The sequence below is a fragment of the Emys orbicularis genome, chromosome 20 (assembly GCF_028017835.1).
Source record: "Emys orbicularis isolate rEmyOrb1 chromosome 20, rEmyOrb1.hap1, whole genome shotgun sequence".
Lineage (NCBI taxonomy): Eukaryota > Metazoa > Chordata > Testudines > Emydidae > Emys > Emys orbicularis.
The window spans coordinates 11,820,343-11,845,551 of record NC_088702.1 but is presented as its reverse complement, the minus strand read 5'-3'; the positions used below and the strand labels follow the sequence as shown (position 1 = coordinate 11,845,551).

At 59.5% G+C, this 25,209-nt stretch overlaps 1 protein-coding gene across 1 annotated transcript in view; it reads left to right on the top strand.

Moving 5' to 3' along the window:
* IGSF9 (immunoglobulin superfamily member 9) overlaps window positions 1–25,209 on the top strand; it is a 49,960-nt gene that overhangs the window by 21,520 nt on the left and 3,231 nt on the right. Inside the window, exons 5-19 of the mRNA XM_065420345.1 lie at window positions 1,307–1,424; window positions 1,894–2,035; window positions 5,519–5,664; window positions 6,223–6,365; window positions 6,458–6,598; window positions 13,098–13,214; window positions 14,209–14,359; window positions 15,349–15,472; window positions 15,802–15,977; window positions 17,126–17,376; window positions 18,202–18,286; window positions 18,584–18,754; window positions 19,735–19,780; window positions 20,145–20,797; window positions 20,912–21,776. Of these exons, the coding sequence (XP_065276417.1) occupies window positions 1,307–1,424; window positions 1,894–2,035; window positions 5,519–5,664; window positions 6,223–6,365; window positions 6,458–6,598; window positions 13,098–13,214; window positions 14,209–14,359; window positions 15,349–15,472; window positions 15,802–15,977; window positions 17,126–17,376; window positions 18,202–18,286; window positions 18,584–18,754; window positions 19,735–19,780; window positions 20,145–20,797; window positions 20,912–21,776 (3,329 nt within the window). The remainder of the gene's footprint in view (window positions 1–1,306; window positions 1,425–1,893; window positions 2,036–5,518; window positions 5,665–6,222; window positions 6,366–6,457; window positions 6,599–13,097; window positions 13,215–14,208; window positions 14,360–15,348; window positions 15,473–15,801; window positions 15,978–17,125; window positions 17,377–18,201; window positions 18,287–18,583; window positions 18,755–19,734; window positions 19,781–20,144; window positions 20,798–20,911; window positions 21,777–25,209) is intronic.

Here is a 25,209-nt window from a genome sequence, read left to right as displayed (position 1 = left end):
GAGCAGGCTCAGGTGTGAGGAGTGGGGTGGGGATCAGTAGGTGGCGCTGTCCCCTCTGAGTCAGCACCGACCCCGGGGTGCTGTAGTGAGGAAGCAGAGGCCCTGACCACCTGGGATCACTGGGGCCCCAGAGTGTTTATCCCAAGAGCTGGCTGGGAGCCATGCTGATCCACACGCATCCCAGCTTGTCCTGGCTGCTTCCTATCACAGATCCTCAGTCTGTTGGCAGAAACCCTTCGACGGGCCAGGCTCCCAAGGGTCTCACTGTTCCTTCAGGGTCACCTCCTGAAACTGACCCTCCGGGCTCCAGCACTCCTGCTTCACGCTGTGAGCTCTGCTCAGCATGTCGACTGAGCCGGACTCCTGGGAGAGATTTGTCCACTCTGCAGGGATTAATGCACCTCACCCAGCAATCCCAGTGACGCTCACACACCGTCTCCAAAACAGCCGGGTTTATCAGGCAGCTGGAACACAGCAGCGGGAGGCCGTAGGTCAGCACAGAGACAGGAAGCCATTCTGGTCAGTCCAGAGCCCAGCCACGCTGTAGTGAAGCCCATGTTCAGGCTGTCTCTGTCTCTGTCTGACCTCCCCAGTCAGTTCCCAGGTCAGAGAGCTCCCAGCTTCCTCCAGGAGCCAGCACTTATCCCCCCACCTCACACCTTCCAGTCATTTGTTCTCCAGTTGGGCTCTTTGCTCAGCTTCCCTGCTGGTCTCCTTGTTGATCTGGGTCGGTTTCAGCCATTTCCTTAACAGACTCTTCATTCCACCCGGACTGAGTTGTCTTAGCCTGTCCTGAGAGCAAACGTAGTCCTCTCCCCCCTCACCCCACTGGGTAGCCATGCCAAATATAGGGGAAACTGAGGCACACACAGGGGTCATACAAATAATTCCCATTTTGTCACACTTCCGTTCTGCCTCCCATTCTAACCCACACTGTAGATTCAGTTGAATACAGGAGTCTTCTTCATTTCTTGTCCTGAGCTGCTGTGTCATCTTGCTGTTAAACAGCCACCATGTTCTGTCCCAGAGGTGGCTGTGTTTTTGTGCTGGGCAACATAACTCTTCTGTATAGGACAGAATATCACCAGGGAAGGGGAGGTGAAATACTGGCCCCATCTTGCAGCACCGTGCTGGGGTTGGCACTGTGAGCCTAGGGAAGGCAAGAGATTCAGGAGCAGAATTCTCCTTGGGATGTTGAAATGGCCTGTACAGCTCATAAACCCGAGCCCTGGTCTGCTGCTAGGCTGGGGGTGCCTGAGGACATCCTTCCCTGCACTCCCGCCTGTACTGCCTTGTGCCTTCATAGGTGAGCAATGGGACGCTGAGGATCACCAGCGTGGAGCGGGCCAGCGCTGGCATCTACACTTGCCACGCCTCCAGTAAGGAGGGCTCTGTCACCCACACCACCCGGCTGCTCGTTCAAGGTAAGGGGGGAGCTATCTCTGGGGCTCCTGATTGATCAGGGGCGATCTCCATAGTCAGTGAGGTCCTGTCATCTGGGCACCTCTTACCTCCCACTGCAGAGACCAGCCTGTCAGAGCAGGAGCTGGGTACGTGTGCGTGTGTTTACACACCCGGACACACGCACATGCAGTGAGATGTGGGAGTCTGCTAGCAGAACGTGGCCTCTCTCTGCACACACTTGACCCAAAGAAGGATCTTGCTGGGGTAGTCCTCCCCCTTGCCCCTCCCCCTCAGGCCCTGTTAGCCCCCCACATCCCCCGCAGCCGGACCCTGCTCACTCCCCTCTCCGAGTCTCTGCAGAGGAATTGAAGCCTCTCTGGGAATCTGTTCCCCATGTCCCATTGGTCCAGTCAGCGCTTCCCCTCCCTGTCAGAACGAGCTGGCGCCCCCTTCTGCCCAGAGCCTCACTCTGTGCCCTGTGTGTGCCAGGGCCACCGGTCATCGTGGTGCCACCACAGAACATCACGGTCAACATCACCCAGGATGCCTTCCTGGCATGCCAAGCCGAGGCCTACCCTGGCAACCTCACCTACAGCTGGTTCCAGGGCAGCAGCAACGTCTATCACCTCAGGTACACAGCGCCGGGAGCCAAGGGGGTGGCACGGGGGCAGCAGGCAGGGGCAGAACGGCCTCTTGTGGGGATGGGCAGGAGCTGCGGCAGGGAACTGGAGGCTCCACATACACATACACATCCATACCTGCGCACTCACTGACACGCACACACCCATTGCACTCACATCACCACACGCACACACTGCATTCTCACACTGCCGCATGCACACACCCATTGCACTCACACTGCCGCACACGCACACACTGCACTCTCACACTGCCGCATGCACACACCGACACACACCTGCACACTCACACATTGCCACGTGTGCATACACCTGTGCACTCACATGCTGCCACATTCACACATATTGCACTCACACACTGCCACACGCCACACACCTATGCACTCACTGACACACACCCGTGCACTCTCACACTGTCACACAAGCACACACCTCATAGATGTTAAAGTCAGAAGGGACCAACATGCTCATCTAGACTGCACATTACAGGCCACCACTGCTTAATTTGTAATGAAAGAGTTTCCGGGGCTCAAGCAATTTTTTTACATTCATAACTGATGCAGCAAGCCCAGAGGCGCCGGGGCTCTGAACTGCCAGGCCCAGAGGCGCCGGGGCTCTGAACTGCCAGGCCCAGAGGCGCCGGGGCTCTGAACTGCCAGGCCCAGAGGCGCCGGGGCTCTGAACTGCCAGGCCCAGAGGCGCCGGGGCTAGGAACTGCCAAGCCCAGAGGCGCCGGGGCTCTGAACTGCCAGGCCCAGAGGTGCTGGGGCTCTGAACTGCTTGGCACAAATTAAGTACTGCAGGCCACAGAACCTCACCCACCCACTTCTGCAATAGGCCCATAACCTCTAGCTGAGTTACTGACGTCCTCAAATCATGGTTTAAAGGCTTCAAGTTACAAAGAATCCACCATTTACACTAGTTTAAACCTGCAAGTGACCCGTGTCCCACGCTGCAGAGGAAGGTGAAAACCCCCCAGGGTTTCTGCTAATCTGACGGGGGGGGGGGATTCCTTTCCGACCCCGAATATGGTGATTGGTTAGACCCTGAGCATGTGGGCAAGACCCAGCAGCCAGACACCTGGGAAAGAATTCTCTGTAGTAACTCAGAGCCCTCCCCATCGAGTGCCCCATCTCTGGCTATTGGAGAGATCTGCTGCTAGCAGTTGCAGATGGGCTACATGCCATTGTAGGCAGTCCCATCACACCGTCCCCTCCAGAAACTTATCAAGCTCAGGCTTGAAGCCAATTAGGTTTTTTGTCCCCACTGCTCCCCTTGGGAGGCTGTTCCAGAACTTCACTCCTCTGATGGTTCGAAACCTTTGTCTAATTTCTAGCCTAAACTTGTTGATGCCCCACACACACATCCACTGGCTCACCGCCACACACCTGTGCACTCACACACTGCCCCCCCCACACACACATCCATTGGCTCACCACCACACACCTGTGCACTCACACACTGCCCCCACACACACACCCATGCACTCACTGACCCACACCTGTGCACTCACACACTGCCCCCCCCACACACACATCCATTCGCTCACCGCCACATGCCTGTGCACTCACACACTGCCCCCCCCACAAACCCATGCACTCACTGACCCACACCTGTGCACTCACACACTGCCCCCCCCACACACACATCCATTCGCTCACCGCCACATACCTGTGCACTCACACACTGCCCCCCACACACACACATCCATTGGCTCACCGCCACATACCTGTGCACTCACACACTGCCCCCCCCCACAAACCCATACACTCACTGACCCACACCTGTGCACTCACACACTGCCCCCCCCCACACACACACATCCACTGGCTCACCGCCACACACTTGTGCACTCACACACTGCCCCCCCCACATATCCATTGGCTCACTGCCACACACCTGTGCACTCACACATTGCCCCCCACACACACCCATGCACTCACTGACCCACACCTGTGCACTCACACACTGCCCCCCCCCACAAACATCCATGCACTCACTGCCACACATCTGTGCACTCACACACTGCGCCCCCCCCACACACACACACATCCATTCGCTCACTGCCACACACCTAGGCATTCACACACTGCCCCCCCCCACACACACACACATCCATTCGCTCACTGCCACACACCTAGGCATTCACACACTGCCCCCCCACACACACATCCATGCACTCACTGACCCACACCTGAACTCCCCTCAGATACGCACACTTTGGCACATGCACGCACTCACCATACACAGACACACACGCACTGATTCATAGAGAAGTGTATACACCATGAGATATACACCTGTACACACACACACACACATAGACACTGACACACAAACACAACACAGAGGCGGAGGCACTGCTGCACGTGCACACACGGAATGTTGTGGAGATGTATGCATGCAAGCACACAGTGACACACTCAGATGCGCACACACACCTGAAGAGACGTGCGCACACAGGTGTATAGTTGCTGACACACATGACGACATCAGATACACACCAAGAGATGCAGGCATGCACACAGTCCTACAGCAAGGGAGATGCTCAGAGCCCCTAAGCACACGGATACATGGAAGAGGGTTACGTGCACACGGATACCAGCCCACGCACTGCTGTGTGGCAAGGCTGATGCACACAAGCAGAATGGTGCTGGCACTGGTGACAGGAGCGGTGGCCCCAGCTGGGCCCCTGTGATGTGCCAGTGCTGGTGGGAGTGTGGGGGCTCCCTGTTAGGCCTGGTGGTGCTGAAAAGGGGACTCAGATCCTCTGGTGGCCTGACAGCTCAGACACGGGTGGTGATGCACGGCCTGTGATGCTGACAGCGCTGGCAGCACATGGAGCCCGGGGCTGGAGTAGAGTAGGGGGAGGAGATTGGGGCAGGGACCCCCCCGCAGCACCATCCAGATCATACACACCTGGCCAAGGGCTTGCGTGGTGAGTGCTGAGGGGGTGATTTGATTGGCTGGTGGCGGGAGGGTAAAGTGGTGCTGCTGGAGTCATAGGAGTCAGCGGGACAGTCAGCAGTGACGAGAGTGTGGACAGGGCTGTGGTGATGGCAGCTGTAACGAAGCTATGGCGGCCATGGCAGAGCTGTGGGACTGTGGGGAGAGTGGTCGGGTCCCAGTGGCGGGGCCATGGCCTGGCTGGCCCCAGTGGCCATGGCTGGACCGTGGGGGTTTGGCTGGACAGTGGTGTGGCCGTGGTGGCAGTAGCCGGGCCCCAGTGTCAGGGCTGTGGAGGCAATGACTAGGTGCCAGTGGCAGGACCGTGGGGGCAGCGGGCAGGGCCCTGGGAGCTGGTCTTGGGGGTGCTGCTGAGCCGATGCGAGTGCTGGTTGTGATGTGTTGGGATCAAGTCGCTGTGGATGCGCCCTGAGCCCTGCAGTGGGGGCTGCCAGCAGTTTGGGTGCTGGCTCTTTGGGGCAGCTCCTGCTGGGCTCCTGACTCTGCCCCCCTCCTTCCCTTCCTTCCAGCCACCTGCAGTCTCGTGTTCGTGTCCTGGTGGACGGGAGCCTTTTGCTCCAGAAAACGACCCCAGACGACGCTGGCAAATACACCTGTGTTCCCAGCAATGGGCTGCGGAAACCACCCTCTGCCTCGGCTTTCCTCACGGTGCTGTGTAAGGTCCCACTGCCCCTGCCCTCCCTGTCCTATGTAAGAGCCACCCCTGCCCCACGCCGCCCTCTCTCAGGGACCCTGCTGTACCCAGACATCCTGGCTCCTGAGCTGAGCCCTGGTGGTCCCACTTGTTTGACGGGGGCAGGGAAATACTTCTGGCCTGTGACCTCCCCCTTTGTGGCCTGGAGCCTGGGAGAAAAGGGCCCATCCCCTGCTGTGGGCCTCAGCCGGCCTCCCCATCCGCCTGCCTCCCACCTGGCCCAGGTCTCTGAGCTGAGGAGCCCATGTGACCATGGCCCAGATGCACCCAGGGGAGCAGCGCTGAATTGCCAGGAGCTGGGCTTACTCCGCGGGCAGATCCAGGGTGTCCCTAGCTTTCCAGGGGCTCTGCCATGGACAAGCCCATCACATAGAGAAGGCACAGCCTCTGGTGCTGCTTGTCCCAGCCCCGCGGGCTGGCAGCATATTGTGCATATGGCTGCCGCACCCCACTCCTCAGCCCCTTCGCTGCGGAGCTCACCCAGGCCTTGACTACATCCTGCCTGTTGGTACCTTGCAGATCCAGCCCAGGTGACCACCATGCCACCGGAGACCCTCTTGCCCATGGGGATGCAGGGCATGATCCAGTGCCCCACCAAGGCCAACCCACCTCTTCTCTCCATCAGCTGGACCAAGGACGGGCATCCCCTGGAGCTTGATAAGGTACCGACTATGCCAGGCCTCCCTGGAAACTCAGCCTCTGCCACACACCCGCTGGCAGGGGGCCGCATTCTGACCTGTCTCTCCCTCTGCAGTTCCCTGGCTGGTCCATGGCACCCGATGGCTCCATTGTCATCACCACGGGGAACGACGACGCCTTGGGGCTTTACACCTGCACCCCCTACAACAGCTACGGCACGGCTGGTGCCTCAGCACCCACCCGCGTCTTGCTCAAGGTGAGAGGGGGGGCAGCCTGCCCTCCACACTGGCTGAGTAGGGGCATGGCTGGGGCTGGGGAGCCCTTCTCTGGTGCCCTCACACAAACATGCACCTGGATGTATTAATTCTGGTGTAACAAGTGGGCCCAGAGAGTCAAGGTGTGAACGTGGCCCTGTCATTTTACAACACTAAACATTCAAACGTGGTCGGGGCTTTTGAGTGCAGAGATCTCGGCCTGCTTATGGCAAATTCCCAGGAATATTTTTAACCATGTATTACAGATAGATAAGAAAATAAAAAAGAGTTACTTAATATTTCACATTTCAAATTATTAAGATTTTCATTTTAATAATAACTCTTGTACCCTTCCCATTTAGCTGTAGAGAATTTTTACCTGGAAAAACATCTTTGTTTGACATTAAAGATGGTGATAACTGTCCTTGGGGGAAGGAAAAGAAGTTAGCTGAGATGGGCTGGAGCTGTTGCTGCTGCTCTTAAAATCCGATCTTTCTTCCTTTAAGACAAAACAAGACAAGCGCACAAGAGGGGAGAGAAAAGACCAGCTTCTGTCTCTGGTGCTGACTCTCACTTGCAACCTCACTGCTGGAGAAACACAGGCCTAGCCCATCGTCTGATCAGCTACTCCAGGCCCTGGCAAACTTGTACGAAGCCATTGCTTTTAGATACCTCTCTGGTCATGGGCTTACAGCAGTGTTGCAAAAAATGCCATTGTCTTGGTCGGCTGAACCAGACTCTTGTTAGAAGGTGAAAGAGAGAGTGAGGGCTTATCTATATGAACACTTAGGTTTTCCAAGCCGTTGCCCCTATGGGTGCTCCATGTGAGGATACCCTGCCCATAAATTCTCGATCAGAGGTTTTTTTGCTAGTAGTGCCTGGTGCACCCTCTTCCCCGAGAAAGGGACCCTAGAAGGCAGCAGATGTTTGACCCAATAGCCCTGGCGAGACCACCCATGGGGTCTAGCACCTTTCCCTTATGCCCCTCCACAGTGGGCTTTCTGGAAACCTGGGCTTCTTTTGGGGACCAAGTCTACAGGGTACCCTCATGTGCAAGAGATCCTATCGGAGTCTCTTCCACCAACAACAGGGAGCCTCCTTACTCAAGAGGAGCCATCAGTGCATTAAGAGTTGAGAATTGATGGGGAGGTGCCATCATCCTCTTTCTCCCCAGATAAGGCAACTGTGCCCCCACTGCCATCCAATGTGGATGACGTCAGGGCCTTTCCAGGCTTGATGAAACGCATAGCAGAGGCTTTGCATAATCCCTTGGAGGAAATCCAGGAACAGCAGGACTCCCTGGGTGGACATCACACACGCCTCTACCCAGGGCAAGGTAGCCTTACCTATTAATTAAGTCCTCTTGCCAGCCCACACAGCGTGGCAAGACTTTAGCCAGCATCCCATCCACCTGTAAGAGGGTCGATAAAATGTATTGTGTCCAGCCAAGGGCCCAGAGTTCTTGTTTACTTATCCCACGCCCAACTCCCTGGTCATCAGTGCTGCCAACAAAAGGAGTAGGCAACATTGTTTCAAGGCAACAATATCTGACAAGGAACTCAAGTGTCTGGACCTTCTAGGACATAAGAGCTACAGTTCCAAGGCACTTGCTCCCAAGCCCTGATGGCGAATGTGACTTTACCAACTAGAGTAAATTTTCAAAACTGTATTGAATTTTTGCCTTAGGACAAGACAGGGCTGTTTCGTGCTCTTATTACAAAGGGCCAGACAATAGCCAAAGCCCTCCTGCAGCCTCCCTGGATATGGCCTCTGTTTAATGGCTACTGCCATAGTTGTGTGTTGGGCCTCCTGGCTACAATCCTCCAGCTTGCCCAGGGAAATGCAAAACACTGTGGAGGATTTGCCCTTTGAAGGGCCTCAGCTCTTCAGTGGCACTACGGATGGCTCTCTTCGCTCATTCAAGGATTCCAGGGTGACGTTGCGTGCTCTTGGTATCTACGCTCCAGCTACAAAGAGAAAATACAGCAAGTCTCAGACAGCACAACGCTGCCCCAGAGAACCGCTGAGCTACCTGGAAAGAGGATTAGGCCATACAAGAAAGGCCCATCCTCCACTGTCACCTCCCAGGTGGCTGCCTCATCCAAGCAACCATTTTGACTCCTTGGTTGAGGCCCACAAACCCTCCCTATTGGATCTTCAGCTACATCACTCCATTCACCCACCCTTTGGAGACCGTCTTGCCCATGTCTTCCCTTCTGCCCAAAGCCCTGGCTGGGATGATTTAGTTGGGGTTGGTCCTACTTTGAGCGGAGGGTTGGACTAAATGACCTCCTGAGGTCTCTTCCAACCCTAATCTTCTATGATTCTTGGGAGCGTATCACCTCAGACAAATGAGTACTGGCAGTAATCTTGACTGGCTATTCCATCCAGGTCAACTCCATTCCCCCTCCCTGTTCGTATTCAGGAACCCCTCTCAGGAGAGGCTCCTTAAACCAGGAGGTAGAATCCCTCCTGCTTCCAGGGGTGGTCAAATCCATTCCTTCAGACTTCATCAGTAAGGGTTTCTTCTCCTGGTACTTCCTGGTCCCAAAGAAAAAAGGAGGGTGGAGACCGAGTGCAGACCTTCCATCTCTAAACACTTTGATTCACATGCAGCACTTGCAGATGGCCACCCTAGCTGCATTCTTTCTGTTGTTAGATCTTCGTCACCCTTGACTTCCAGGATGCCTATTTCCATGTAGCCATATACCCAGCACCATGGTGTTTCCTCAGGTTTGTAGTGGGCACTGACCATCACCAGTACCGTGCCATGCCTTCTGGACTATCAGCTGCCCTGAGCGTCCTGACGAAAGTCCCCTCCATCATCACAGCCCACCTTTGGCATCTGGGAACAGTAACTTTTCCGTGTCTGGACGAATAGCTCTTCAAGGGCCATCCTTCCGTTGAAGGTCAGTCCGCCACCAAGAGGGACCTAGCTCTGTTCCACTCCTTAAGCCTTCGCTTCAACATAGATAAATCAACCCTGTGCAACACATAGACTTTATCGGGGCCGCCCTGGACTCTGGCAGCTAAAACCTACCTGCCTGTGGACAGGTTCACCTCAATGTCTCACCTGATCTCCGCATGACAGCAGAGCCACAAACCGCGGTGTGGGCTTGTCTTTAGCTCCTGGGATGCATGGCAGCCTGCACTTTCATAACCCCCCATGCAAGCCTGGCTTAGGACAGCCTACACTCCCCGCAAGCACAAGCTGTCCAGGGAGGCATCAGTCCCTTGGATGGCACCTGACTCCCTCGGTGGAAGGACCCTCAAAGAGTCTGCGTGGGAACCCCCCTCACATCCACCTTCCACATGTCATCCCCACGGACGCCTCCCTTCTAGGCTGGGGCGCTCACCTACAGAATCATACAGTGCAAGGCAGATGGACTCCTTGAGAGTTGTCACTGCACATCAACATCCTCAAACTTTGAGCCATCTGTGATGCCTGCCTTTGCTTTCTCCTCATGTGGGGCCAGTCAGTCAAAGTGAGGTTGGACAACCACCAGGAGGCCACGTACTATATAAACTCCCAAGGAGAAGCAAAATGCCAATTCTTAGGCGAAGGGTCACTGAGACTATGGAATTGGTGCATACCCCAGTGCACAGATATCGCCGTGATCTATCTGCCAGGATCACAGAACACCATCGCACATTCGCTGAGCAGAATTTTCCATCAAGACAATGAGTGGGAGCTGACCGATTTATTCGTTGAAGAGATCTGCTTTACCTGGGTTCTTCAACAGATAGACCTCTTTGCCACATCTTCTAACTCAAAATATCGCTACCTATTCTCGGGGGGGGCGGGGAGGGGGACATGGTCATGACTCCCTGGGAGATGCACTCCTTGCCTCTTGGCCCCAGGGTCTATTATATGCCTTCCATCGAACTCCACTGATCCACAAAGCCCTGCTTAAATTGAAACAAGAGAAAGCAGCGCTCATTTTTATGGCTCGGGTGTGTCCGAGACGGGTGGTTCCCGACCATGATCCATCTGGCAAAATATCTGCCTCTGCAGCGTCCTCTAATGACAGACCTCCTGACCCAGGAGTTGGGCTCCATAACCCACCCTAACCTATCATCCTTGCACCTCAAGGCCTGACTTCGCAATGGTTCTCGGGCCTAGAACAGGAATGTTCTCCTGAAGTTCAGTCAGTTTTACTGAACAGCAGGAAACTAACCACATGAAGGACTCACCTGCGGAAGTTGAAGCGCTTCCAGATCTGATGCACCCACCACTCTATATCCCCTGCTGATTTTTCCCTTGGCATCCATCCTCACCAGCCGACTAAATCTGAAATCTCTGGGACTGTCCCTGCGCTCTGTCAGGGTTCATTTAGCTGCCATCACAGTATTCCATTTGCCAATCAAGGGTTTCTCGGTCTTCACACATCCTATGACAGCAAGATTCCTTAATGGCCGCCTTAAATTGTTTCCTCCAGTACAGGACCCTACCCTACCCTGCAACCTCAATTTAGTGCTTAACGCATTAAGAGGACCTCTCTTTGAGCTCGTGGCAACCTACTCGCTACTCCATCTGTCCTTCACTTTGTCCTTGTGAAAGTCCCCTCAGCCAGAAGGGTAGGGGAACCAGCTGATCTGCTGTAGACAGTGCTTTATCTGGACAACATTATGCTGTGTCCTACCCTCACTTCCTCCCTAAAATGTCATCAGAGTTCCACATCAATCAGGACGTTCAGCTGCTGGTGTTTTATCCCAAGTCCCACTCATCCAGAGAATAGACCCACTCCATACACTGGGTGTAAGATGAGCCTTGGCTTTCTGTCTTCACGGAAATAAGCCCTTCAGGGTTTCCCCCGGACTTTTCATTTCCTCTGAGAGCACGGGGCTCACTCAGTCACCCACTGACATAGTCTGAGGAATCAGCCTGTATTTTGGCAAGCTACAAGTCCTCTTGGATGCATCCCCTCTGCTCACTCCACCAGGGCTCAATCCATTTTGTTGCCCTCCTTAGGAAGTTACCCATCAAGGACATTTTCAAGGCAACCACGTGGTCCTCTGGTCACACATTTTCACAACCTTACTCCACAGCCTTTGGTGAAACTGTTCTACACTCTGTACCAGATCTGCCCCTTCCACATTAAGGTACAGTTCTGGAGTCTCCACGCATGAAGCACTCAGAGGGACAGTAACTCTGTGCTAGGTAAGTAACCACAGTTCCTGGAGATGTTTTATCCCGATGGGTGCTCCAGTACCAGCTCTCCTCTTGCCTTGACTTGAAAGTTTTACCAAGCTCTGAGGCTGAGAAGGGACTGTGGTGGTGTGGGTCCACCCCTCCCTATATGCGCTCGTACTGGAGCATGAGAGGCGTAGCATGCAGGTGAGAAGCTCTGGGCACTGCTAGCAGAAAAATCGAGTGCATGGGCATACACATCCTCACTTGGAGCAGCCATGGGGACAAACCATCTCGAACTGCGGTTGCTGTGCAAGGTAAGTAGCCTGTCTTTTGTGGCAAGCTGGGGTGTAAGTCTGTCCTGCACTAGCCTGCAGGACACTAACTGGCTGTGTGGTCCCTGCTGCAGTGCACTAGAAGTTCCCGAGTGCACGTGGATCTACCCTGCTTTGAAACAGAAGTAGAGTAAAGCACACTAGGGAATCTTTAGTGCATGGCACCACGGTCCACATGGACACTTAATGCAGGGTAGAAGTATACCCCAGCCAGCCATGCATGACCTATGTGTTCGTATAGACAAGTCCTGAGAGATAGGAAAGTGAAGAAGTAAGGGGTGGAAGGGAAAGGGAGGGGGCGACAGCCAAAGGACTTGGAGCTGCCATGGTCAGGATTCAGGTAGAGGGGGTGATGCCCTCGCTCTGGCCTGCTCTGGTGAGGACATCTCAAGGTTAGAACAGTGAAGGCCCAGTGGAGTCACAGCAACTCCCAGGCTCCCCGGAGACGGTGGGAGTGGCAGCCACGATGGGGAACCTCGCTCCTGTTGGTCCATCTCCCAGCCAGCTGCTAATTTCATTTGAAGGACCTCAAGAGGGGGTTGGGTGGAATAGCTCATCCCCTCCTAATCCCCAACACACCCATTCTGGTGCATTGATTTTTGATCCCATGCTCCTCTTGTTTACCTCCAGCAGGAGGCCTTTTTACTTGTACTAATCCAGCCTGTCTGTCTCCCTCTTGTACCTTTCCCCATCAACACCCATGGTTACAGGTGACTGGGCCATTCTGTAACCTTGGATTAAGCTCACAATTGGGGTAGGCCTTCCAGGCCCCAGTTATTACAGTACCCACCCCATCTGTGCACCCCACAAAGCAAGTTGGGTAGCAATGCTCAGGCTGGTCTCTTCCCTGCCCTGAGTGCCACTGTGCAGGGCCCTCTGTCTGCTCTGCTCCCTGGGCCTGTCGGATCTCTCGCCCATGAGTCCAGGCCAGCGCCACCTCCCGCCTGAGCTGCCGAGCCCTGACCCCTTTGTCTGTCTGTCTCGCTCCCCCTGCGCCCAGAGTGGGGTGCTGAGCTACCCGTGTGTCTGTTCCAGGACCCTCCCGTGTTCACCCTGCGCCCCAAGGAGGAGTACTTCCAGGAGGTGGGCCGCGAGCTGGTGATCCCATGCGCCGCCCAAGGAGACCCCCCGCCCACGGTCACATGGGCAAAGGTAGGGGGGCTGCAGCTCTGGGTTCAGATGGGGGGAGGGACTGGGGAGCATGGGTTCCCCATGGCTCAGGGACTGTGGCTCCTTGGCATCACACCCTCACTTCCCCCAGCCTGTGGTTTGGTGCTGGCTCTGGCTGCCGCTGGCGGCAACGGAGCTGTGAGTGCCCAGTGCCCTGGGACTTGGTCCAGGGCTCTGCTGCTGGCCATCCACATGGCAGATTCCCCTTGGCAGTGGGGTGCAGCCCAGAGCTTCAGGGCTCCACAAGCAGGACCTACTCTGGCCCAGGACTCGGCTCTGTGCTGCGGGGGGAGCCAGCCCCACATGGCCCAGCTGCCCCATGCAGCTCCTGCCTTATGGACACATGCCCTGAGAGGCGGAGCCCTGGGGATGGGGGTCATTCCCTGGGTTATTCATTCCTCAGGCTCGCCCTGTGCAGAGACGCCCTGTGCAACAACCAGAGCCCTCGGGGGGGGGGGGGGGGTCTCCTTCCGGGCAGCCCCCTCCCTCTGAGAAAGTGATGATCCAGGACTCTGGGGTTTTGTTCCTGTTCTGCCCCTGGATCTCAGTGAGACCTCGGCCCAGTCGCTGCCCCTCCCTGTGCCTCACCTTTCTCACCCACCACTGGGGCGACAGGTTCAAGGCTCTTGGAGATGAATGCGGCCCTGCACTGGTGTGGTGGGAAGCAAGCTCAGCTTGGTCGCTGGCTGGATTGCTGCCTAGAGACTCTCCTCAGCCCCGATCTATGCTCCTGGCCCCCCTTTTCTCCCCAAGCTGCACTCACCCAACCCGGCGCCACCCAATCACCCCCCCAATCTGTGCACGCCTGCCGCCCGGCCCCCCACGGGCCCCCAGTCTGCACGGGCTGGGCCCTGCCCCCCTCAAATTTGTGCTCACAGCCCAGCCCACTTTAGTCTCTCCCCCGGTGGTAGACAATGGCAGTGGTGGGGGAGGGCTGGGCTGCCGGTGTCAGTGTGGCTGTGCCTTTGCTCTGCAGCTGGGAAGCACAGGGAGGAACGATGCCCAGGTGGATGGGAACAGCAGCCTTGTCTTCCGGCCACTGGTTAAGGAGCAGCATGGGGCCTGGGAGTGCACGGTCAGCAACCGGGTGGCCCAGATCAGCACCATCACCTCCGTCTACGTGCTGGGTGAGTTGGGCTACGCCAGCCCCACCACCAGCTGCCCATGGTGGGTGGGAGGCCTGATCCAGGGCCACTGGGCTCTGAGGGGGGAGCTCTGTGTGTGTATGTATGGGGGGATGCATTGGCAGTGTGTCTATGGGGCTCAGGGTGGGGGAGGGTGGTTGTGTGTGGCGGGGAATGGGGCTCAGGTTGGGGCTGGGCAGCTCTGTGTGTGTGTGTGAGGCTCGGGGTGGGTGTGGGTGGTTGCGTGTGTATAGGGTTCGGGGTGGAGGTGGGCGGCTGTGTGTCTGTGTGTATGAGGCTCGGGGTGGGGGTGAGTGGTTGTGTGTGTATGGGGTTCGGGGTGGAGGTGGGCGGCTGTGTGTCTGTGTGTATGAGGCTCGGGGTGGGGGTGAGTTCTTGTGTGTGTATGGGGTTCGGGGTGGAGGTGGGCGGCTGTGTGTCTGTGTGTATGAGGCTCGGGGTGGGGGTGAGTTCTTGTGTGTGTATGGGGTTCGGGGTGGAGGTGGGCGGCTGTGTGTGTGTGTGGGGGGCTGAGCTGCTGTGTGTCTGTGTTTGGGACTCAGGGTGGGGGGCTTTGTGCCTGCTGAGTGGTGTGTGTGCACTGGCTGTGCATGGGAATGCCTGGCAGAGTGTACATGAGACAAACACCCAATCTCCACGTCCCAGACCCCGTATTGCTCTGGAATCCATGTTGGATTCAGCCTGTGCCCAGCTCCATTGGGCACTGCCAGGGACCCTGCCATGTGAGGCCAGTGTGCCCAGGTGACCAGCATCCCAGCCGCTCTCCAGAGCACAGCAACTGCCCATTGGGAGCCCACAGATACAGGTGCCTCCCCTGTGGATGGTGCCTGCCCATTTCATCTGTGGGGAGGGGCGTTCGTGCTGGCCAGGTGGTGCTCTGCCCCCGGCAGCTCCCAGCCAGCACCTGAGCCCTGGGAGGGGCAGATCAGAGATGGCCCCTGACTCACGCCTCACCCGACTGTCTCCACCAGGCACCAGCCCTCACGCTGTCACCAACGTCTCGGTGCTGCCACTGCTCCTGGCAGCCAACGTCTCCTGGCAGCCGGGGTTCGACGGGGGATACTTCCAGAGGTTCAGCGTCTGGTACACGCCACTGTGAGTCCCATGCCGGGCAGGGCTCTCAACTCCCTGGGGCACCCCCTGTCTACCAGCTCTGGAAGTGGGCTGGCGCGGCCACGGGGGCACAGCCCATGGCCCAGGCTAGCCCTGGGTGTGAGCGCGGGATCCCTGCCCCATTGAAGACAGACACAACACGGGGAATTCCCAGCTCTCAGCACAGGTGGAGGCTGTGTCCCTGCGCCCTCATGAGGGGTGAATGGGGGGGCTCTCAGGCACAGGCCCTCACTGAGGGGGGCGTATGGGGAGGGCGTGGGGGGGGGTTGGGCCCCAGTGCTGGCTCCAGCTCACCTGCTCTGTCTCCTCAGGGTGAAGCACCTGAACCGGCCCCATCATGACTGGGTGTCACTGACGGTGCCTGTTGGGGCTGGGTACCTCCTGGTGGAGAACCTGCAGCCGGCCACTGGCTACCAGTTCAGCGTCCTGTCCCAGAACAAGCTGGGCAGCGGCCCCTTCAGTGAGATCATCACCTCCTTCCCCCTGGGTGAGAGAGCCTCTGGCACCCCCTCCCCATGAGTACCGCCCCCCCCCAGCACCTGGGAACTAAGTTTACCTCTTCCCCCGCCTGCACCCCTGAGAACTGGGCCCTCCATGCCAGCTGTGGGAATGGCCCCACCACCGCCAGCACTCTAGAGAACCACCCCGCCACCAGTCCCAGGAATGGCTCCCCCACTGCCAACACCCCGGGAGTGTCCCCCCCACCCACTGCCCACACCTCTGAGAACCAGGCTCCCCTCTCTCCACCCGCCAGCCCCAGGAATGGCCCCACCACCGCCAGCAACCCTGAGAATCAGCCCCACCACCACCAACCCCGGCAATGGGCCCCCACCAGCAGCACTCCCCCCCCCTTAGAGAACGGGGCTCCCCACTGCCCGCACCTCTGAGAACTGCCCCTCCCGAGCCCCGGGAATGGCACCCTCACTGCCAGCACCCTAGAGAACCGCCCTCCACCCCAGCCCCAGGAATGCCCCGCCCCCGCCAGCACTCCCTCCCTTCAAGAATGGGGCTCCCCCCCACCAGCCCTGGGAATGGCTCCCCCACTGCCAGCACCCTGCCTCCTGGAAATATTCTCCTCTACCTTCCCCCAGCCTCTGGGAACAGCTCCCCTACACCTGGGAAGAGCTCCTCCACCTACAAGAGGGACCTCACCTGTAGGGCTACCCTCACCTTTGCCGGCCCCCCAGAAGGGGCATTCCCAATGGCCACCTTTTGGGAGGGATCCCCACCCCCTGAACTCCTGGGAAAGGAACCCCCACCCTTCAAGTGATGCCTGGAAACCCCCCGGGCTCTGGGGCTGCCCCTTCCCATGTCCCCTCCCCAGAGCTGGTCCCACCCTGTCCCCCAGGGAGGTTTCAATCACGAAGGGAGGAGCATGCTTCCCAGCCACCCACCCGAGCTCACATGCCCTGAGTGGCTGCCCTGGGGCTCCCCCCAGCACCCCCCTGAATGGCTGTCCTGGGGCTCCCCCCCGAAAGGCTGCCTGGGTTTGCCCCTCTCCCTGAACGGCTGCCCTGGGGTTCCCCCCGGAAAGGCTGCCTGGGGCTGCTCCTCTCCCTGAATGGCTGCCCTGGGGCTTCCCCACTCCCCAAATGGCTGCCTGGTTCTTTTCCTCAGTGTCTCCTTTCCCTTCAGGTTTCCCGACGACCGAGGTGCCTCCCGAGCTGCCCACCACAGCCACACACGTCTTTCTGTCCCCTCCACAGTCCCTGACGGCCAATGAGACATCGCGTGGGGTCCTGCTGCAGTGGGAGCCCCCGTTGCAGTTCTCCGTGGCCCTGACAGGCTACGCGCTGGAGTTACGGCAGGACCAGGGCGGCTGGGAGGGGCTGGATGGCTCCATCCCCAGCACGAAGACCCAGGTCCTGGTGCCAGGACTCATCAAGGTTGGCAGGGGGTCGGGGGTTGAAATGCCAACCTCTGGGTCTTGCATTGGATGTTTCTGCACCAGGTCTCCGCCTGCTGCTGCTGAGATTGGCAGCCCGAGCACCTGGCACTGAGCTGTGAAGGATACAGCCCTAGGCTCGAGGAGCAGCCCCTCCCTGGCTGGGTGGCGCTAGCTAATGGCACGCTGGGCACGCTTCATGGCCTCCTCATTAGCGCTGTGGTGATGTACCCGCCCCCGGCTGGCTTTGTGGAGTTTGGAGACCCCCGCCAGGCGGGACCCCCGGGCAGGGAGGGGAGAGTGGCTCTGCACAAGCAGGGGGCTGGCAGCCCATGGGCCGAACAGTGGCTCCAGGCTGGTGCCTGGTGCTCCCTCAGGGTGGGAAGCCCTGGGCCCTGACTCACAGGGTTCGCTACGGAGCCTGTGCCCTGGCGCTGCAGGCTTCTGAGCTCTCAGGACAGCAGCAGGCCCCAAAAGGGCTAGAGGGGCCCAAACAGGCCAAGGTGGATCATGGGAGTGTTCTCTTGCCCAGCAGTCCACTGGGGGTGGAAATGGGGCTCTGCTCTGCTCCAGCGCTGGCCCCCTGGTGGTGAGTACTGCGTGGACGGTTCTGGCTGGAAGGGGCTCTGCTTGTCCCCAGGTGTCACTGCACCTTTCAGAGGTGCTTTGGGACAGGGTGCGTCTGGTGCTGGGATGGAAGCCCTTAGCTCACTGCACACATGGCTGCGGGTCCTTTGGCAGGAGCTGCCTCTGGTCTGCGCCCCACGTCATGGGGGAGAGCCGGCAGGCGCTGGCCGTAACGCTAACGCAGCCTCTGCTCTCCCAGGACGCCTGCTACGAGTTCCGCCTGGTGGCCTTTGCCGGGATCTACATGAGCGACCCCAGCAACACCGTGAACGTCTCCACGGCAGGTAAAGCTCTTTGCTGCCCCGGACAGCCAGCCACGCCCTGGCGGGGCCCTGGGTCTCCTTGGAGTGCAGGGGAGGGGGCCTGTACTGCCACAACTCCTGTGCTGCCCCCTCCATGCACCGAAGCCAGGCCAGCCTGGGTGTGACAGGGGCAGGAATGGAACTGGCCATTGTGCCCAAGCAGAGGGCCCCTCCCCACTGGTAGGTAAGTGTCTATGGGCTGGTTTCCCCCTAAGGGAGAAGCACGGTATCCCCTCACCCTGCTGGCTGTCTGAGGCCTCTCCCCATCACCTTGCCCAGGTATGGAGGTGTATCCATCCCGCACTCAGTTGCCTGAGCTCCTGCCACAGCCTGTGCTGGCTGGTGTCATCGGGGGCATCTGCTTCCTCAGCGTGGCTGTGATCTTCAGCACCATGGTAGCCTGCATCATGAACCGCCGGCGTGCCGCCCGCCTCCAGAAACGCAGGCAAGGTAGGGACCCAGCCCTGGCACGGACACGCAGCTGCCGAGGCCGGGAGCACAGCAAGGGGATGGGATCTTCGCTGGGCGGCCCAGAAACACAATGGAGGATGGGGTGAGGTCTCTCAGTGGGGTCAGGGGTCATTCCCTACATGGGGTAAGGGGTTGTAGCCCAGGTGGGGGGCACAGGAGGTTGTAACCCAGGTTGGGTGACAGCCCCCTCTGGGTTGGTTGGGTGGGACGAGCCCAGAGGAGCGGGGAGCTGAGGTCAGGCTGGCATGGGACACTCAGAACCCCAGGACTAGTGCAGCCAGAGGGTGAGTTCAAAGTGGTTCAGTTAACTGGGTGCCCTGTTCGTGGGGCTGCTCTGACTTTGGTTTGACCCAGGCTAGTGCAGGTTAGCTACAGCCATTAGGAACCAACGTAGGCTAAAAAGCAACCAGCCACCGTGGTGAGCCACAGTCCCCGGGGGCTGCCTCGAGGTCACTGAACTCCCAGGGTTACACCAGTGCCACTTTCCCCGGTCGACAAGGCCTGGGAATGATGAAGGTCCCTTGATCCCAGCCTCTCTGCCCCTCCCTTCATCTGCTGCTTGCTCCTGGAGGAGCAAAACCTGGCCAGGGCATGTCCCCCTGCTGGGAACGGGGCTGTGGGGAAGGGGAGCTGAGAAGCGCAACACCATTAGGTCAAGGCACTGGCTGGGTCAGCAGGGTGGGAAATGGGACACGGGGCCTTTCCTTTCTAGGGAGCACCGATTCTGATCCGGCCCCAGGGCAATAGGGACTATAACCCATCCCCCGATGGCTGTCTGGTGGCCCCTGAGTGCTGGTGGGTTTCATGCCGGTTGTCACAAGCAGGTGATCACCCCCCCAACCCGTGGGGGCCCTCAGGGCTCGGCTGGGGGCCAGGGGTGGGCGTGGGCCACTGCAGTCTCCTCATCTCACGTTGAGTTGCTCGCCATGTGATCCCCTTGTGTTCTCATGACCTTCCAGATCCACCAATCGTCTTCTCCCCCAACAAGAAGCTTCCACCTCCGCAGTAAGTCGCGCCATTCCACGACATCTTCCTGTCTCACCATGCTCTCTGTGCCATGCTGTTCTCCTTGCTTTCCCCATTCGCTCCCCGCTGGCTCAGGGTGGGGCTTCGAGTGGGAGGGAGGGGGGCTGGGTCCTGACCGCTGGGGTGAGGCTGTGGGAAACGGGCCACCCCTCCATTGGCCATGTTCTGGTGTGGGGCTAGCTCCCCAGCAGTGCACTTTGACCCTTCCCTTGGGGCTGGGGGGTTGTCCTCAGTTCTTGGAGTGAATGTGCAGGCCAGGGTGGATGGGGGGAACAAGTAGCAGGGGCTGCCCCGTGGCATGAGGCAGGGGGATCCCCCCATTAATTCCTCTCTTTCTCTGCAGAAATTCTCGCAGCTCTGGTAGCCCGGACAGCGCCATGAAGCTGAAGCTGCAGGCCTCCCCGTACCAGAGCTTGCGCCGGACCCTGCTGTGGGGGGAGAAGGCTGGCACCAGTCTGGGCCTCAGCATCGCTGGCGGCCCTAGGACCAGCTCCAAGTACACGGTGTACGAAAGCCACATTGGGGATATGATGCCCCTGGAGCGCATCTGCCGAGGCCCCGATGGGCGCTTTGTGGTGGAGACGGACAGGCTGCCCCGGGAGGCCTCCCCCTGCGCCCTCGAGACGGAGCTGTTCCCCGAGCTCCTGCAGCAGGATCCCTCCCCCACCCCGCCTGAGCCCAGCCCGCCAGCACCCTACCTGCAGGTGTATGCTCCCCCAGAGGCAGAGGAGCCCGTCTGGAAGAGGGGAGTGCCGCTGCGGCCCAAGGCCACAGGCCAGGCCCGCAGAGAAGCCAGATCCTCTGGCTACCGCCAGGGACGCTACTTCAGCTACTGCAGCAGCCCCACGGACGAAGCCAAGCCCTTGTGCAGCATCAACCTCAGCCCTGTGGCCTCCCCAATGCCGCTGCCCCTCAGCACAGTGGAGGAGCCGCGGGACGGCATGTGTTGCGAGGGGCACTGCCAAAGCACTGTCAGCACGCTGCGCAACTCCCCAGGCCCTGGGGGCTCCCCAATGCCGCTGCCCCTCAGCACAGTGGAGGAGCCGCGGGACGGCATGTGTTGCGAGGGGCACTGCCAAAGCACTGTCAGCACGCTGCGCAACTCCCCAGGCCCTGGGGGCTCCCCCGTGCTCAGCAGGCTGCTGAGCGCCCCAGCTCTGGCCAGCCCCAAGCCACTGGGCTCTGGGTCTCCGAGCAGCCAGCAGAGAGCCAGCTCCTCGGCCCAGAGTGGGATCCTCCAGTACCTGAGCCTGCCTTTCTTCAAGGAGATGAGCGTGGATGGGGACTGGCCACCCCAGGAGGAGCCCCGCGAGCTCCAGGCCCTGGGCAGCACGGAGCCCACCCTGCTGGGGGAGGAGGGTCCCATGCAGAGCACGGAGGGAGCGGCCTGCCTGGACTACATGGACACGCGTGGCACTGCAGAGTCTCCTCTGGAGCAAGCGCCCAGCAAGGCTCTCCTCAAACCACCAGAGCCACAGATGGGCCCTGCCAAGGCTGCCCTGCCTGGGAGCACGGTGTGGCCAGGCTACCTGGGCCCCAGCTCCGACCCACTCCTGGCCAAGGAGCAGGCCCCCTGGGGCCGGGGGCCATCGCCCACGGACAGCAGCAGGACCGAGCTGATGTACACAGCCGTCTCCTCAGACTCCAACTGGGCCTTGAGCCTGCCAGGGCAGCCGCTGCCTGCAGAGCTGCTGGAAGCTCAGGTGCCTGAGAAGCACCAGGCCCCAGGGACCCTCTGCCTGCAGGGGCCACCTGCTGAGAAGCTGCTGCGGGGCAGCCTGACCAGCCAGAGTAGCGGCCGGGGCAGCGTGTCCTTCCTGAGACCCCCCTCGTTGGTGCTGTCATTAGGGGGCACCTACCTCAGCTCCCCCCTAGGGGAAACAGCGGGCTGGCAAAGCGAAAGCGAGTCCCGGGGCTCCATGGCAGAGGAGGGCAGGCCAAGGAAGGAGCTGGTCGTCGCCACTGTCAGCAAGAGGTGAGCCACATGGGTTGGGATGTGGGGGGTGGAAGAAACCCCAGGACTCCTGGGTTCTATTCTGCTGACTCATGCGGTGACAGGGGGATAATAACCCCAGGGCCTGCTTTGCAGCGTGGATGCTGAGAGCCCAGGGCAGTGGCTATGGGGAGCTATTCGAGGGAAACCCAAATCTGGCATTACCAGCCTGGAAACCAGCTGCACTTACCCACCCAGACCCCGAACACCCTCAGCTCTGCCCTGCCCTGGCTCCTGGGGAGAAGGAGGGATGAAAAGCCCTTCTCTGTGTAATGGAATCGGGGATTGTAAAGTGCCCCCCTTGGCACTGCCAAATGCAGGGGCTGGAGATGGACCTAAGCTGCTATGAGCAGAGTTCCCACTGGCCTCTCCCCTCTTGTGAGTGATTCTTTTCTTCCTGATGTTCACATGAGCCGATGCCCAGCTGCTAGGCTGTTGTCCCCTGTGGCATGGAAGGGTGAGGGAGGTCCATGCTGCCATCGGCTTTGTTCTGGAGCAGGGCGTGGGAGCCTGCCAGACTCCTGCAGAGAGCAGCAGACAGTGCTGGTGACTGGTCCATGGGGTGAAGAGGGAGCTGAAAGGCTGTGAAATTCCTGGAGACCTGGCATGGGACAGTCTGCCCTAGACACTAAAAATAATGGACCTGGCAGAGATACTGGATTGATGGCTTATTACAACGATTTGTTTCCCACTAAGAACTCCCCCATCCCCAGCTGCTTTCCCCCGCACCTTCCTTTCCTCCCTAGGCTGGAGGGGGGTAACCAGCCACTTCACCTTGAATGGTCCCTTGATGTGTGTTAACCACTTATGCTAAACTCTCTGGTCCCCCTTGTATTTTGCTGTGACGCTGGGGGTACCTCTCCCAGCCCTGTGTAGCTCGAAAGCTTGTCTCTCTCACTAACAGAAGTTGGTCCAATAAAAGATATTACCTCACCCCCCAGATCTCTCGAACATCCCCAGAACAACCGGTTAGAGAGGACTGGGGGGGCAGCATAAGACCCGGGAGGGTAAGAGCCATCAGCCTGCAGCGTGGCCAGACAGACTGATGCTGGTTCTTAAAGTAGTTTCATGTTTGAGCTCCAGAATCTCTTCATCGCTATGGGAAATGTCTGAGCCTCCTGGCTACCAAGAGCCTTCAGGCTGGCCACTGTTGCTCTGCAGGCCGCCTGGACCGATAGCTCTGAGAGCAGGGGGACTGTTCTAGCTGCCTCAAGGTGGTGTTGACCCTGAACCCTAACAATGGCACGTCACTGCTGATTGCTTTAGCAGCAGCCCCCAGTTAGGGTGCATTCCCGAGACTGCTGAACGCAGTGTCAGATACCCAGCTGGGAGCAGCTTGTCAGTGTCAGGGATCGCGGGGAGGGGACTAAGGAATTCATATGTCCCTCCCCTGAAATCTCCAGGCCTCTTTGTCCTGATCCAAGCAGGCGAGGAAAGGAGGGGCTCTTCCCTTCCCCCTACCAGAGCTTCTGAAACCACTTCCCAAGCCCTCCAGCCCCTCCACCCCCACCCCCCAGCGGCTTTGCAGTTCCGGGGGCTGGGCATGGCCCGGCCCGCACCATGGGAGATGTACTGGGCCAGGGGAGCGAGCGGGAGGGAGCTCTGGGGGTCCTGGCTGCATGTCAGGACGTGCTTGTGGAGCTGGCACATGCCCAGACCTCGGGGCTGACGCCGTCCTAGCAGCCAGCTGCATTGCGGGCCTCACTGGGTGTGTCGGGGGAAGCCCCTCAGCAAATGGAGCAGAGCTTATATCCATGCCCTGCACGCCACCCCCCAGCACCGGTCCCCTGGCAGACCATGGCCTGCTCCCGCACAGCCAGCTCCCACCAATGCTGGAGGTCAGTGGGGCCATTGGGTGTGCAGGCCTGTGCTGGATTGTCACCAGAGCATCTGTCGCCCCCCAGTGGCCACTGTGTCAGCTGCTGCTGTGTGCCTAGCTTGCTCTGGGCTCCTGTCTTGTGCTACGGTTGCAGGGGAGCGGGTCAGGTCTGGCCCAGGACGCGCCAGGCCAGGCCAGGCCAGCGGTGGCACCGGGCTCAGGGACACTGTGCGGCCCCGTTTGGGGTGTGTAATGGGATCACACCTGAGCACCTTCTTGTGGCCAGAGGTGGCTCTACAGCCCCTGCCACAGCTTTCCCCTTTTTCAGGGCTCCTCAAACCCAACTCAGGCCAAAGGAAATTAAAATATTTCCCATTGGGCTCCACTTGACTCAGTCCTCAGCTGTGTCCTGGCCCTCCAGTGTGTCTCTCCCTTAGCTGGGGGGTTCCCAGAGCTGGGCACAATTCAGTGTCTCTGCAGGAGCCGGACGGGCTCCCTGTAGCCACTGCTTCAAGCCAGCTACAGCTCCTCAGGCTTCTGGCCCCTGAGCATCCCCCTCGCTGCAGCACCTGCTGCTCTCTGCTCACCCAGGTGCCCCTCCTTTGGGAAAGGGGGCTGGCTAGCCACAAGCCTCCAGCCCTGCAGGGGGGGCACTCCGTGCCCGGCTCGCTCCCCCAGGGCGCTGTGAGGGGGGGCACTCCGCGCCTGGCTCGGCTCACTCCCCCAGGGCGCTGTGGGGGGGGGCACTCCGCGTCCGACTCGGCTCGCTCCCCCAGGGCACTGGGGGGGGGGGGACGGACGACGACACTCTGCGCCCGGCTCGGCTCGCTCCCCCAGGGCGCTGTGGGGGGGGGGCACTCCATGCTCGGCTCGCTCCCCCAGGGCGCTGGGGGGGGGGGCGGGACACTCTGCGCCCGGCTCGGCTCGCTCCCCCAGGGCGCTGTGGGGGGGGGGCACTCCGCGCCCGGCTCGGCTCGCTCCCCCAGGGCGCTGGGGGGGGGGCACTCTGCGTCCGACTCGGCTCGCTCCCCCAGGGCGCTGTGAGGGGGGGTGCACTCCGCGCCTGGCTCGGCTCGCTCCCCCTGGGCACTGTGCTGCCAGTTGTCGAGTGTTATGGGCTCCGGCTCATCCCGGATACCTGGGGTTTTGTGGCTCAGAGTGGCAGATCTAGCTGTGGGGCAGTGAGTGACCCCTGTGTGGCCCACTGAGCAGCATGTGCACCCCATGGGGAAGGGAGGCTAGAGGTGACCCCAGCAGCCCAGGCAGAGTCACCGCCCCAGCCCTGGGGCTCTGCTATGTAGCCTTGTGCCGTTGCTGACGCCAGTGCACAGGAAGGCCCATCTCTCCCATGCTGGGGGGGATGCTCGCTCGCTGGCCTGGGGACCCGAGCAGCAGGGAGAGTCCAGACCAGTGAGCTGGGAGGAAGTGAGGAAGATGGTGGGCTACATCACAGAGCCAAGGTCAAGCCCAGCGGCAGGCTGTGCTTCTTGAGCCTGTCCATGAGGTGTTGCCCTGGGCCCAAGCCATGCCCTGGGTCTGGGATGGATGGGGCACTGGGACCTCGCTCCCATCCTGCACCGCATGGCCCCACCCTGC